The sequence below is a fragment of the Haliotis rubra genome, unplaced genomic scaffold (assembly GCF_003918875.1).
Source record: "Haliotis rubra isolate DU_JTF1 unplaced genomic scaffold, ASM391887v1 Scf99, whole genome shotgun sequence".
NCBI lineage: Eukaryota > Metazoa > Mollusca > Gastropoda > Lepetellida > Haliotidae > Haliotis > Haliotis rubra.
In genome coordinates, this window is record NW_025767734.1 from 772,133 (window position 1) to 787,129 (window position 14,997).

At 40.1% G+C, this 14,997-nt stretch overlaps 1 protein-coding gene across 1 annotated transcript; it reads right to left on the bottom strand.

The window, feature by feature from the left end:
* Positions 1-79: 79 nt before the first annotated feature.
* LOC124265642 (eukaryotic translation initiation factor 3 subunit J-like) lies at positions 80-14,993 on the bottom strand. The gene is made up of 10 exons (XM_046700436.1): positions 14,916-14,993; positions 14,734-14,822; positions 12,321-12,375; positions 9,868-9,968; positions 8,908-9,010; positions 5,375-5,478; positions 3,451-3,508; positions 2,760-2,833; positions 1,120-1,564; positions 80-937 (listed from the first exon to the last, which is right to left on the bottom strand). Exons 1-9 carry the CDS (start codon positions 14,929-14,931, stop codon positions 1,442-1,444), a joined length of 723 nt encoding a protein of 240 aa, XP_046556392.1. The 5' UTR covers positions 14,932-14,993; the 3' UTR covers positions 80-937; positions 1,120-1,441.
* Between the last annotated feature and the right edge of the window lie 4 nt (positions 14,994-14,997).

Below are 14,997 nucleotides of genomic sequence, written 5' to 3' on the forward strand. Positions count from 1 at the left end.
TGGATGTGACCTGGGCACAAGAACTAAGTGATGTCTTACATATTAGTCATATGACATGAAAGGCAATACAAACAACGCATCAGTTTCTACCAAAAGACTTTATTTACATCATAAATATTTATAGGTCAATTTTAATCATTCAGAATAGTGTAATTAAAAATGTAGGCAGGAAAGATAAGCACTTTAAGTTCACAAAATCCAAGTTAAAATTCCTCATCAGATCATGAGCTACAAGAATCAAGCAAGTGTTTACGCAGCCAGAAACAGGCAGTGGTGTATTATGCCAGTGGTCAGCAGATATGATAGAACATATCACAATCAAATGGATTTATTTTTCTTCTACGAACTCTCAAAAATTGAATCCAAATTCCAGAACAAGAGACAGCTTGTATGTATGATTTCAATTAAACAAATCACTTCCATGTGCCAAATTTGTCATGCTTTGTATAGCAGCAAGCCTGTCTACAGCAGGTAATATACATATGTTCAAAGTGACAAGAATATGGGCTCAGCCTCTTATTTCAATCACCCACAACATATAGCTATCTCGATTACATCATCCCTATTGAAACAAACCATCTCTTATAAATTGCAATCAGTTTTGGAATTTTGTTTTATTAAAACAACAAGTTTTAATCATGAGAATATCAAATTTGTAACAGGCTACCTCATGCATATGAAAGGAGAAGTATGCCAAAGAACCATCAAAGGAGCATATGGTATGATCATCCATTCTATAACAAATAACTGTGGTCAGAAAATGTTTCTTACAAAATGTTCATAAACAGAAAATTCATTGTTTGGACACAAATCATAAATCCGGTGTGTCATCCACTGTCAAAGATGATAGCGATCATGTCATTTGGAAAATGATGAACTCCTACCAAACCCAGAAGGGGGATAAACTTTTGAACTGCTACATGAGCATGATTTAGATATCTGACTGACTGACTGAGTTAGGTTTTACACCGCTTTTAGCAATATTCCAGCAACATCACGGCGGGGAACACCAGAAATGGGCTTCACACATTGTACCCATGTGGGGATTCAAACCCGGGTCCTCAGCGTGACGAGCCAACGCTTTAACCACTAGGCTAACCCACCGCCCCTGATTTAGATGATAACATTCAGTCCATGTTCAATTTTTGGTCACAATAGCTATAGCTATTCAAGAATTTGGCTTCTTCTCATGCCTCCAAGACAAATAATAAGCATCTGAGCATGAATGTTTAACTATGAGTATAGTGAGAACAAAAGCAACAGATTCTGTACTGATGACTTCTAGCCCTGTTCTTGAAATACATGACATTAGGTTTCTTTACTTGGAAGTGTGGTGGTACACTGATTGGGCTGTGGCAGAGCTGTCCATGAGGCACAATGCTTGTAATTATCAGCAACAATTTCCTCCGTATGTACAGATCCACAAAGGCTGTAGCAAGCACTACATAAAATCTTCTCCGTCGTCATAGTCATATTCCCCAACACCTCCTATCAAGTCTAGATCACCTTTCCTCTCCACTTTCACAATGGCTTTCTGCTTCTTCTTTTTCTTCCTCTCAGCTTCCTGAAATAGCGACACAGAAATGGTCAGATTTCTCCTTATGATTTGTACTAAGAATTAGTTTCCCAACATGAAAATTTCATTATTACATTGTGTTTGTAAATGAAACCAATCTTGTGTCGTGTCACTGGTCTGAACCCATCTATGACCACTCTGCAAGTACAGCATGTCATAATAGTCCTTTAAAGGGATATTGGTTGTTCCTACCCTGAGTTCCTGTACTGAGGGAATGGCAGCATACAGAATGTAGATTTGATTGTAACACAAACATATTTCACTGGTATTAGGATGAACAAGACCATTTAGACTACGAACTACAGTCACATGTAACACAGATTGGGAGAGCCAGAGTCTTCCAGCAACATTCCTTTGGGTACTATGACATCCAACTGGTACTTGAACAGTACTTGTCACAGGATCTATGCTGAATATAGGGGAGATGAACGTAAATTATTAAGCACAAAACATCTGTCATCAGATTTGGGCAGGAGTAAGGGACAACTCTGCACACCAAATTGTAGCAATAAACAAATCAGCTACCGAGTCTGTAAGAGTCCGCTGGAACTATAAGATGAGTTAACAAATGCCCAATCACAATAGTAAAACTTCCTCACAATGATGCAAAGAATAAAATCTGGGAACGTGGAATCAAAAGGTTTTGGAGTGCATGCATGCACACACACACTGGACCTCATTTTCCATACACTGCAGCAAACATTTGAAAACTGATGTGTATCATAAATTTACAAAATGAGTGATTGTTTCTTCTGTATATTACAATAAGTATTGTGTTTTTCCCACAACAAATACATGCAGAGCAATCTGAGTGAGTGAGTTCAGATTTACGCTGCTTTTAACAATATTCCAGCTTTATCACAGCGGGGGACACCAGAAATGGGCTTCACACATTGTACCCATGTGGGGAATCGAACCCGGGTCTTCGGCTTGACGAGCAAACGCTTTAACCACTAGGCTACCCCACCGCCCCCAAAGCAATCTGACCTGATATTTACCCAAGCATTGAGTTAAGACTTATAGACTCAAAATGTACAGTGGCTACTCCAGTCACTCACTGGTCACATCATGCTTCTGATCACTGGATTGTCTGGTCCAGACTCGATTATTTACGGACCGCCGTCATATAGCTGGAATATTGCTGAGTGCGGCGTAAAACTAAACTCACTCACTGGTCACATACCTTCCGTTGTTTTTCCTTTTCATGGTAAATACCAGTGAGAGCTGTTCCTACTTTCTTCAAATCTTCTGGTTGTACTGGAAAGAAAACAATGATTGATCATCATCAGTTGTTCAGTATTATTTGTCCATTATGAGTATACTAGTCATATTTTGCTGCTGGGTGCATGATGTAAAAACAATTTTTTTCGTAGGATAGTAAATTTCATAATGAATGAACCTCCAACGAAGAGCTAAACTGGTACTTTGTGCCACACTCAGCAATATTCCAGCAATATGACAGTGGCCAATCAAGTCTGCACAAGACTTCTTGTGATTGTGAACATTGACATCCGTTGTTGGGGTACGATGAAACACAGGTCATCAAGCCTAACCACCCAATGCAATTAGTCACCTCTTACAACTGCATGGGATCTATTCTAACCCAGAATCCTGACATGGGTACATCCAATGGTAGAGGCACAAAGAGCTCTACCCATCTGTCCACGGCACCGTTCAGATAAGTAGTTCATGTAACATACCAATACTTCAGGATTCCATCAGCTTTGCAAATAGACAAGAAGCCATGTCTAACCGTGTAGCTGGGGTTCATTAAGTGAATTCTATTGAAGAATCATTTCTGTGATCACACTATCAAATATAATTAGGTTTGTTAATGGAGGTTTTACTTCCTCTCTATTACTGTGTGTACTTACATCCTATTGCTAATTCTTGGAACAAAGTTTCTATAAAAGCAGGATACATTTTGCTGGCCTGGAAAGACAGTACAAGAAATGTGTGTGAAATATTATTTCTTATTGGTGTAGAGATATCTGTTCAAGAAAGATAACAGACATTATTTCATATTTTGTTATATTACAATGACACTTCCATGAAGCTGGGACATAAAGAGACTACAGCATGCATCTTTCATTGAACTAAATATCATAACCATTACATTTAGCACCCATTCCTAAATAAATAAGTACAAGAATAATGTATCAATATTCATAACAATAATCACACCCAAAACAGAATCCATACATTTCCCTTCACATGTGGCTTCATGGTATCACTGATGTTGTATGCAGATTGTTACAGGTTTCATTATCTATCGGTGAGTTTGGGTTGTTTTACACAACAGTTTTAAATCATTAAACCAGAAACTTCATGCTTACATGACATTGAAAATTTTAACTATAAATTGTATATTTTTAATACTTATCCTATCTCACGTCGTGTACTCTCTCTTCTTGATTTGACAGCAGAGTGGAAACGAACTGCAAACAAAGTCTCTTGTACCATTCGCCCAAACATTTAGAGTTACTTGCCCTTGTCTAGTCATCAACTTCCTGCTTTTGATAACGCATGTTTCAATCCAACTCTCAATTCAAAGGGTTTGTACTGAAACTATCATGTCTTTGTGTCATTATTGTGAGGACAGTATAACCACTGTAGAGACAACCGTACATTTAGGTGGAATAAGTCCTCACTCATGGAGGAATGTGACGATGACTCAAAAACAAATCTTCACGGTTGGTGGTAGAGGTAACCAATTGCTTAGCCACTATAACAAGACGCTGTTTTCTAGACTTCTTGGTCACTGAAGGTCCATGTTCTCGCATATAACATCGTCAGTCAAGTTCTTGCATAGATCACATCTTTATCCCAACTGCATAGTTCAATACAGTCTATACTTAATGAGTGGGGGGCCAGGGAAGAAAAAATCTCCTTGCATTGAGAAACAAACTTTCTTTCCCCAGATGTCTCAGGGTGGAAATAACCCATTGTCCGACGTCCGAGTCCAGTGTTTTATTCTGTCGGGCAAGCAAATTTGTATATCACACTGTACCGGTGTCCAGTTGACTTTCCAATGTTAATAATGTTGTTTATTTAAAATATCAACAAGAAAACAGCCGGTATAGTGGAAAAATTATCAGGGCAAGTGATTTTACATGTGCCACTGTACCGGAGTACACTAGCAATTTTAAGTTATTCCCCCTGTGTCTTCTTTAATCATGGTTGGGTACTTAAAATCACATTCGTTTATAGCAAGTCTGCACTACAGTGAGACAAGAAACAAGAAAGAGAATGATCAGACAAAGGAGTCACATGACCATTCAGGGCATGCATCACAGAGCATGCTGCATGCCTCACAGAGGCTGAGGTGGTCATTGTGTGGGAGCAGAGGGGAGTGGTTGGGCGAATGGTACAAGAGAGGCCAAAAACTTTGTTTGCAGGTCGTTTCCACTCAGCTGTCGAATCAAGAAGAGAGAATACACTATGTGGGATAGGATAAGTTTTAATATTATTTATATCATCATATTTGAATGTTGATTTTGACCCAAGTGAAGGAAATAATATTGGTCTACCATGAGCAAGTAATATAATAGAAAATTCATAATAGCACATTTTTCATTAAAAAACAATGACTGCAAACTAACACAGTCAATGCAAAACAACGAAAAAGACCTATAATTAATCCTGAACAGAACAACTTCCCTTTAGAACACAAAAGAAATGTCAAATGTTTTTGGTTTTCCCCTCTACAAGACCTACTGAGTAGCAGTTATATGCAAATGCAAATATATCACCAGAAAATACCCTCACCTAAAAGATACATGCAATACATGCACTCACCTCAAATTCTGTAATTTTTGTCTTTAATGCATCTTTAAACTGCTTAAACTCTTCTTCTGTTTCCGGATACATGGACTCTATCGTTTTTACATTCTTGGTAACACCTGTGAATATAAACACAATCAACTGTGTACCATAATAAAACGTCAAAGGTGTTACAAGGTGAGACCATGAATAGGAATGCAATGTTTTCAAGGGTGCCACTGGGCACCGACAGAAAATTTACGGGTGCCGTTGTGGAAATAAGTGTGCCTATACCTTTTGATTATCCAATTAAACTTAAACATAACAACAATCATGTCATTTCAATTTATTTGGGTTTTTAATAAATCAGTAAACCTCATGTAAACCTGCTACCTCGACAGCTGGGTTTCCTGAACATTGTCATGACTGCAAGAATAGTTCAGCTTCATATGTCCAGAACTCATTAACTACCCCACAAACTGTTATCATCCAAACCTGGAGACTTCCTGTTATGTACACTGGCATTCAAAATGGCCACACCCATGTTAAGCTGTGAGATTGAGACTGAACCCATAAACTACCCCACAAACTGTTATCGTCCAAAACAGCACTTCCTGTTATGTACACTGGCATTCAAAATGGCCACACCCATGTTAAGCTGTGAGATTGAGACTGAACCCATAAACTACCCCACAAACTGTTATCGTCGAAAACTGCACTTCCTGTTATGTACACTGGCATTCAAAATGGCCACACCCATGTTAAGCTGTGAGATTGAGACTGAACCCATAAACTACCCAATACAAACTGTTATCGTCGAAAACTGCACTTCCTGTTATGTACACTGGCATTCAAAATGGTCACACCCATGTTAAGCTGTGAGATTGAGACTGAACCCATAAACTACCCCACAAACTGTTATCGTCGAAAACTGCACTTCCTGTTATGTACACTGGCATTCAAAATGGTCACACCCATGTTAAGCTGTGAGATTGAGACTGAACCCATAAACTACCCCACAAACTGTTATCGTCGAAAACTGCACTTCCTGTTATGTACACTGGCATTCAAAATGGCCACACCCATGTTAAGCTGTGAGATTGAGACTGAACCCATAAACTACCCCACAAACTGTTATCGTCCAAAACTGCACTTCCTGTTATGTACACTGGCATTCAAAATGGCCACACCCATGTTAAGCTGTGAGATTGAGACTGAACCCATAAACTACCCCACAAACTGTTATCGTCGAAAACTGCACTTCCTGTTATGTACACTGGCATTCAAAATGGTCACCACACCCATGTTAAGCTGTGAGATTGAGACTGAACCCATAAACTACCCACAAACTGTTATCGTCCGAAAACTGCACTTCCTGTTATGTACACTGGCATTCAAAATGGTCACACCCTTGTTAAGCTGTGAGATTGAGACTGAACCCATAAACTACCCCACAAACTGTTATCGTCGAAAACTGCACTTCCTGTTATGTACACTGGCATTCAAAATGGTCACACCCTTGTTAAGCTGTGAGATTGAGACTGAACCCATAAACTACCCCACAAACTGTTATCGTCGAAAACTGCACTTCCTGTTATGTACACTGGCATTCAAAATGGCCACACCCATGTTAAGCTGTGAGATTGAGACTGAACCCATAAACTACCCCACAAACTGTTATCGTCAAAAAAACTGCACTTCCTGTTATGTACACTGGCATTCAAAATGGTCACACCCATGTTAAGCTGTGAGATTGAGACTGAACCCATAAACTACCCCACAAACTGTTATCGTCGAAAACTGCACTTCCTGTTATGTACACTGGCATTCAAAATGGCCACACCCATGTTAAGCTGTGAGATTGAGACTGAACCCATAAACTACCCCACAAACTGTTATCGTCGAAAACTGCACTTCCTGTTATGTACACTGGCATTCAAAATGGTCACACCCTTGTTAAGCTGTGAGATTGAGACTGAACCCATAAACTACCCCACAAACTGTTATCATTCGAAAACTGCACTTCCTGTTATGTACACTGGCATTCAAAATGGTCACACCCTTGTTAAGCTGTGAGATTGAGACTGAACCCATAAACTACCCCACAAACTGAACCCATAAACTACCCCAAAACTGCACTTCCTGCACTTCCTGTTATGTACACTGGCATTCAAAATGGTCACACCCTTGTTAAGCTGTGAGATTGAGACTGAACCCATAAACTACCCCACAAACTGTTATCGTCGAAAACTGCACTTCCTGTTATGTACACTGGCATTCAAAATGGTCACACCCTTGTTAAGCTGTGAGATTGAGACTGAACCCATAAACTACCCCATAAAACTGTTATCGTCGAAAACTGCACTTCCTGTTATGTACACTGGCATTCAAAATGGTCACACCCTTGTTAAGCTGTGAGATTGAGACTGAACCCATAAACTACCCCACAAACTGTTATCGCCCACACCCTTGTTAAAAAACTGCACTTCCTGTTATGTACACTGGCATTCAAAATGGCCACACCCTTGTTAAGCTGTGAGATTGAGACTGAACCCATAAACTACCCCACAAACTGTTATCATCCAAACAGACTTCCTGTTATGTACACTGGCATTCAAAATGGCCACACCCATGTTAAGCTGTGAGATTGAGACTGAACCCATAAACTACCCCATAAAACTGTTATCGTCCAAAACAGCACTTCCTGTTATGTACACTGGCATTCAAAATGGCCACACCCATGTTAAGCTGTGAGATTGAGAGTGTCACAGGTAAACAGTTTGATGGGGTGCAAAAAAAGGTTGTGAATCATTTGAGTTGGTCAAATGTACCGCATTTTTCTTTAAATGAATCATGGTAGTAGATGTATTATATTTATCATTTTAGTCGTGTCGCCAAGGCACATTGAAAACATATCATCAGTGATATTTTAATATATTTGAAGCTGATACAGGCGGTCATTGTGTTCAGACAGTTATCCTATTTAGAGTGAATAAGTAGACAACTTGCAAAACAGGTCGCAGAAAGGCTGTCCGAATCTTGTTCGTCTCACCATTGTATACTTACAACCAGCCCTCAGGAACTGATACTTCTTGAAACCTGCTACCTTTTACAATGAGGTAGCCCTTTCCTAGTGTATCAACAATAGTCAAGAGGCTCCTCAGGGAAATAGTTCAATTGCAGAGCTCTCCATACTGTGTCATGAAGATGTCTACCCCTCGGATGAGGTTGCAAGAAATTTCTAAGGGGTGCATGAATCACTCTCAACTCGAGCAACTACTTGGGCGAACCTAAAGTGAGTGAGTGAAAGGGAGTTTAGTTTTATGCTGCTTTTAGAAATATTCACTGCAATATCATGCGGCGAGGACACCAGAAATGGGCTTCACACATTGTAGCCATGTGGGGAATCGACCCCGGTCTTCAGTGTGACGAGCGAATGCTTTAACCACTAGGTTACCCCACCGCCCCGCAAACAAAGAAAATCCTATACACAATTGCCAACATTTCCGAGCATTAGTTTCATGTCATCATTGATTATATAATCTTAAGACAAAATGCCCAAGCTTTACCAAATATTTCTTGTGCATTTTTTAAATCAGATGCTTCTTGAACCTTCCTTAATCGGATTTTTTCATTCAGTAGTTCTTCAGCAGTTGGTTCTCTATTTCGTTCCTGAAATCATAAAATCATATTTACAACAAGCACTATTCATCACAGATATAAGTAAGTTAGGTTGTAAAACCATGCTGAACACACTGAAGCCCATTAAATGTGGGAGAAAAATGTGAAGTAACACATGTCACATGTATTGAATAAAACCTACAAGAATAGGAATTGTGGATTACAAATTAAGGATTATGACCACAATAGTTCCAACTCATTAGCAGTTGATCCTGTATGTAATATTTACCATCCCCTGTTGGGATTACATTAACCATTGTGAATTAGGGTTTGGACTCAGACCTGCAGTGTTTTAAATTAATGGGTATCCAAAGTTGCTTGAACTTCACTAATAATTGTTAAAATAATGTGTATCCCTGATTGTTTGAACTTTGTTTAGAGTAGTACACTTTGAGTAGTATTCCAGTTACATCACAGTGTGTCAGCATAACGTGTGGGAAAGTCATGAGTGATGCATGAGTAAGATTTTCACCTATTTGCTGAAATACACAAGCAGAGGTATGGTGCCCCTAAAACAATTTACTACAAAAAAAAACCACAATAATTTCTTAATGTAAATGCAAAGAAACCAGTTGTTTGAGCAATATTTAATTTTGATTTGAAGAATTGCCCGCATCTCTATTGCCCGCATCTCTCTCTGGTCCAGGTATCTTGCATAAGGTAGCTGTTCTGTAAACAAATCCTCAAACCAATATTGCAATTACAGAGCTCTCAATATTGGGAGGATTATGAGAATGTTAAGTATTAGGACAGACCATGCAACCACAACAGCTAAGGGAGTTCAATCTCAACACAAACTGAGTCTTTTCGAAATAACAGTTTTCATGCACATATGAAATGAAACAAACCTTCTCCTCTTGCAACTGCTGCACACGTTGAGCTTCCTTCTCAGCTATTCTTTCTGCAAGTGGTTTCTTCTTAGGCCGCTGATAAGCTGAACCTTGTGACGCTGACAAGACAAAACTTTTGAAATATAACAAACATATACTGAACCGCAAAAGAAACGTCACCCTACCAAACTTTTTGCCAGATATGTTTCTTCTGAATGTTAATTAATTTTTCACTATTTATATTTTAGCTAGACCTGGTTCGTAGCCAATGTTCAAGAAAATTTGGTTTCAGATGCTGTATTTGATACAAAAACATGTCGTCAAAACGCAGTTACTAAAGTAATGATGGGATGAGGTTTTTGTGCATATTTCATGAAAATGACAATGCATGTGCATCCCTATAAGACTGACTGACTGAGTTTGGTTTTACGCCGCTTTTAGCAATATTCCAGCAACATCACGGCGGGGGACACCAGAAATGGGCTTCACACATTGTGCCCATGTGGGGATTCGAACGCATCCCTATAAGAAGAGCCACCGAACACATGCACCGAATCATTCACTGTTCGACAGTAGCGACATGCCACGATTATCAAGGGAACAGGGGGACCAAGCTTTAGGAAGACTGAATGCTGGCCAGACATCAAGACTGACTGACTGACTGACTGACTGAGTTTGGTTTTTATGCGCTTTTAGCAATATTCCAGCAACATCACCGCGGGGGACACCAGAAATGGGTTTCACACATTGTACCCATGTGGGGATTCAAACCCGGGTCTTCGGCGTGACGCAGACTGCAAGACATGTTGCAAATCATTTTTCTGTTCATGTTCGAACATATACCGCCTGCAGCAATGAGTCCAAGCCACTGGAAGCACAGCCGACCATCCTCGCAGTGGAAGACGTTGAGGCAAAATAGGCAGATTCTGTCATCACCTGCAAAATCATTTCGCTATGGCTACGGAAACTGCACAGACATTCATTGGCAATAACCAGAGACCAATCAGCGCCGACACAGGGCGGAGGCGTTTGAGGCAGAGAAACGTCAGATGTCACAGGCCTTACTGGGGTTCAATCCTCACTGTTCGACATCGTCGTGCTTATCTCCAGTGGGCCACACATCATCGGAATTGGCATCACCGGGAGTGGCGAACTCTAGTCTTCTCCGACAAAAGCGGATATTGCATCTCGACGGCTGATGGCAGAGTGAGAGTGTGGCGACGACGCGGGGAGCGTTTTGCAGATGATTGTGTCCTGGAAAGAGACTTGTGGGGAGGTCCGAGCATAATGGTGTGGGGGGCTATTGCTCTCAATCACAAACTAGGCCCTATGGTGTTCCAGAATATTGGTCCTGGTAGAGGAAATGGTGTAAGATCTACATTGATCAAGCGCTGAGACCCTTTGTCGTGCCACATTTTGGTCATCATGGAAACCACGTCTTCCAGCATGACAACGCGCATGCCCATACTGCCAGAGCAACTACAGACTTTCTCCGTCAACACGGCATACAAACTCTTCAATGGCCTGCCCTCAGTCCAGACTTAAACCTGATCGAACACTTGTTGGGACAAGATTCAGAGGAGGCTCAATGATGTGCGACCAAGGCCGACAACTGCAGCTGAACTCTCTCAGGCGTATCACTGAGTATGGGCGCAAGTTCCTTTGGCCTTCATCAACTGTCTCATCCACTCCATGTACAGACGATGCAACGTTGATGTCAACGCTCAAGGAGGCCATACACGCTATTGACTTTCGGATTGCACTGTCGCGCCACCTGTCGTCATTTTGGCTTGTCATTGTCTAAAATTCGTCTTTAAGTATTGATTATCAAACATATCAATTTTGAAAACTTTCCGACAATTATTATGTTATTTACATGTGTTTGAATTAAACTGATTACCAATTTCAAAAAGGGAGTGAGGTTTTTTGGCGGTTCAGTATATATATATATATGATGCTGAATGATTTGTTGATAATTTAGAACCAATAAGATTTTCAAACTTTGAGTGAGTGAGAGTTTGGTTTTACATTTTATATTTTAGCAACATTTCAGCAATATCAGAGCCGGGGACACCAGGAATACAATTTACTTATGTTGGCAACAGAACCTGGGCCTACTGTCTGGCCGGTTGATTTTTAACGATGGACTACTCTTCAGTTCACTACTATCAGCTAGAGACAAACAACAGTTAAAGGAGTGGAAATGTATATCATCTCCCCCGATGAGCATTATCAAAAATGAAAAGCAGGTTCCATCAGCTTGCAAGTTGATTGGTTCCATTTTCTGAGATACCCAAGGAATCTGACCGAAGGACTATCTTCCCAAAAGGTCAGACCATTAATCAACAATATTCTGCTTTTCACAATGCTAAATCTTGTGGACAGGTCACTAAGGGTCTGTTGTTCCTTTCAATTCTAATCTCATCCTGCGTATCATAACACACTTATACAAGTGAACTGGTTTCTGATACCTGCGTCTTCATTTTCCTTTTTCTCTTTCTCCTCCTCACTGTCTTCCCAGTTATCCTGAAATGTAAATGTAACTTAATATCCATACTTGTAAGTCCACAAAACAAAACACGGTCATGAGCACTCTTTGTTGTTTCACGGCAACATTGTATTGTTTATATTCGCTGTATGTTCAGCATGCTGCTCGCACATGTTTATGTATATTTACAGGGGGAGATTTTCTAACTTCAATATTGAACATAATGATTATTCCTCAGTGAATGTCCTTAATATGCACTACCACCAGAACAGTACTGTTATCAAAACTAGTAAAAAACAAATGGTTACATCACTAAATTATATTGAATCTATTCATTATTGTATGAATGACATGGCAGGAAAGTAAACCTGAAGTTTCAGACGACGGGACGATAGCTTTTCAACGATTTTCTATATGTCAACATAACTTATGACATACAGCACAGTAAGACAAGTTGATCATTCTGTTATGTAAGGTATGGAACAACAAGACGACATAACAATGCATGACACCTTTCTTTTTTCATGAGGACAGTTATCCTCAAGAAACCTGCTTTTCCTGCACTGTCACTGTGTGTGTGTGTGTTTTGCATGACCAATGTATCTATGAATGGTGAGGTAAGGTGAAGTGAAATGGGGTTTTATGTCGTACTTGAGAATATTTTCGCTCATATGACGACATGCATGCGTGTCTATGTGTATGTGCGGCTACTTGTACTAGCCCGGACTTAAGCTGGTTTTATAGTGCTAGCTCACTGAAATACCATGCTGCAGTTAAGCATGAATACCCAACTCAGACACATTATGCGGACTCTGAGCTGACCAGTCCTTGTACCCATTAAGGCAGAGAGCCAGGCAGGGACCAACAAGTACCATATATTAATGTCTTTTGGTATGATGTGGCCGGGAATGGAGGGCCGGTACAAGAAGGAGAACTAGCAGGTGTTTGCCAAGGAAACACAGAGAGATTACAGGCATAAAACAAAAGTATGAAAAGTTCAGAAAAAAGTTCAGAAAAAGGTACAGAACACTTCAGAGGCAAGATAAAAGACAAAGGAAAACAAAGTGGAGTCACCAAGGACTCCCAAAGTCAGGCATGAACGGATGTAAGAAGCTGCAGGAGCCAAGGAAAAGAGTTAGAAGACAGCTGCTGTTGGGAAATGCTCTGTGAAATGAAATAAAGTGTGGATGAGGTCAGCAGAGAAATGGGTAAAGTGAATTCGTTGGTTTCACATTATTTTTCAACTCGCTGTGCGCATGCGCAGAGCGTGTGAAAAATATCCACTGGCATGTTTCTGGTTTGGTCGTATGCTTATCGAAATGCACTCTAACTAAAAGCTGTTATGAAAATGATTTACGTTGCGACAACTGTTCATAGCTGAGTACATACTTCCATTTGCCTCTGCTTTTCAATAATTGATGTCCTATTTGGTTGCAATTCCATCAGAGATGTGTTTGTTTAGTTGTGAGAAGGGGATGTGCGGGAAGGACGGTGGTGGTGAGATGTCTTTATACAAGAGCTTGTTGACATAAATGAAGCTATTTACTTAGCCAAACCCGGCCTCTGTTTCATAAATCAATTGGGATCAGTTATATTCGACATAAAACTATATATTTGTTTTGATTTTTGTTTTCTTTGGAGTGTTTACACTATCGATAAACATACGACCAAAACGGAAACATGCCAGTGGATATTTTGGATAGAATGCACTTTACCGGGCGCAGCCCTCGCTGCTCCTTCTACGATCCTTAGGGTTAGGGTTTAGGGTTAGGGTATGGCACTCTTTACGATCCTTAGGTTTAGGCACCCTTTACGATCCTTAGGGTTAGGCACCCTTTACGATCCTTAGGGTTAGGGGTTAGGGTTAGGGAAACCCAGCAGGGATAATTAATCTGAAAAAGTGCGCCCGGTAAAGTGCAGCACCCCCGATATTTTTCGCACGCTCTTCGCATGCGCATAGCGAGTTGAAAAGTAATGTGAAACCAACGAATGTTCTGATCGAAGTAGTGTATGGAAAGAACATCAAGAACTACAGGGGTTTGAAGTGATTATCACGTCATAAACAATATGGGGGGAACTTAACATGTCCTGTATAACATATTTACTGGTTTGAGGATGTCTTTTTTTTTTTAGATGATGATGTTCAACAATCGTATGAAATGCGAGAATACGAAATACTTTTAAGTTGAAATATGATTAAACATCTGGGACAAAAAGAGCAACAAAGACATTTCCTGTTCCTGATTGGAAGTTATAAGTATTATCGACACAACACAGGGTATGCCATTGTTATACTGAATATGGTTAGTCACAATTATAATCAGTCTGTGACGTGTAGCCTAAGAATAGTTGGTATATTTGACCGAAATATGGTAGATGTAATCGGCGTTCCTCACTTTGACGTCCTCTTCTTCATCTTCCCCTTCCCATTTGTCAGAGACAACGGCTTTGGGGTTGAAACTCGGAGGTTCGAAATCTTCTGCGTCTGTAAATAGAAATAATCAATTCGATTGCCGTAATAAAAACCAGAACTGACAATCCAGTATGTCTAAAATATGTTCCAGAAACACATGCTCACCCCAATCGTCCGACATGTTGGCTGAACTGTAATCTCATTGAATCTCGCGAGATTTTTAAAATAGAACCATGAATATAAAAAA

Excerpts from the sequence above, each read along its gene's own strand:
- LOC124265642 (XM_046700436.1), bottom strand. Across the intron at positions 2,834-3,450 it reads CCAAGAATTAGCAATAGGAT|TACAACCAGAAGATTTGAAG; the intron begins GTAAGTACACAC and ends TTTTCTTTCCAG. Across the intron at positions 1,565-2,759 it reads AAAAGGAAAAACAACGGAAG|GAAGCTGAGAGGAAGAAAAA; the intron begins GTATGTGACCAG and ends TCGCTATTTCAG.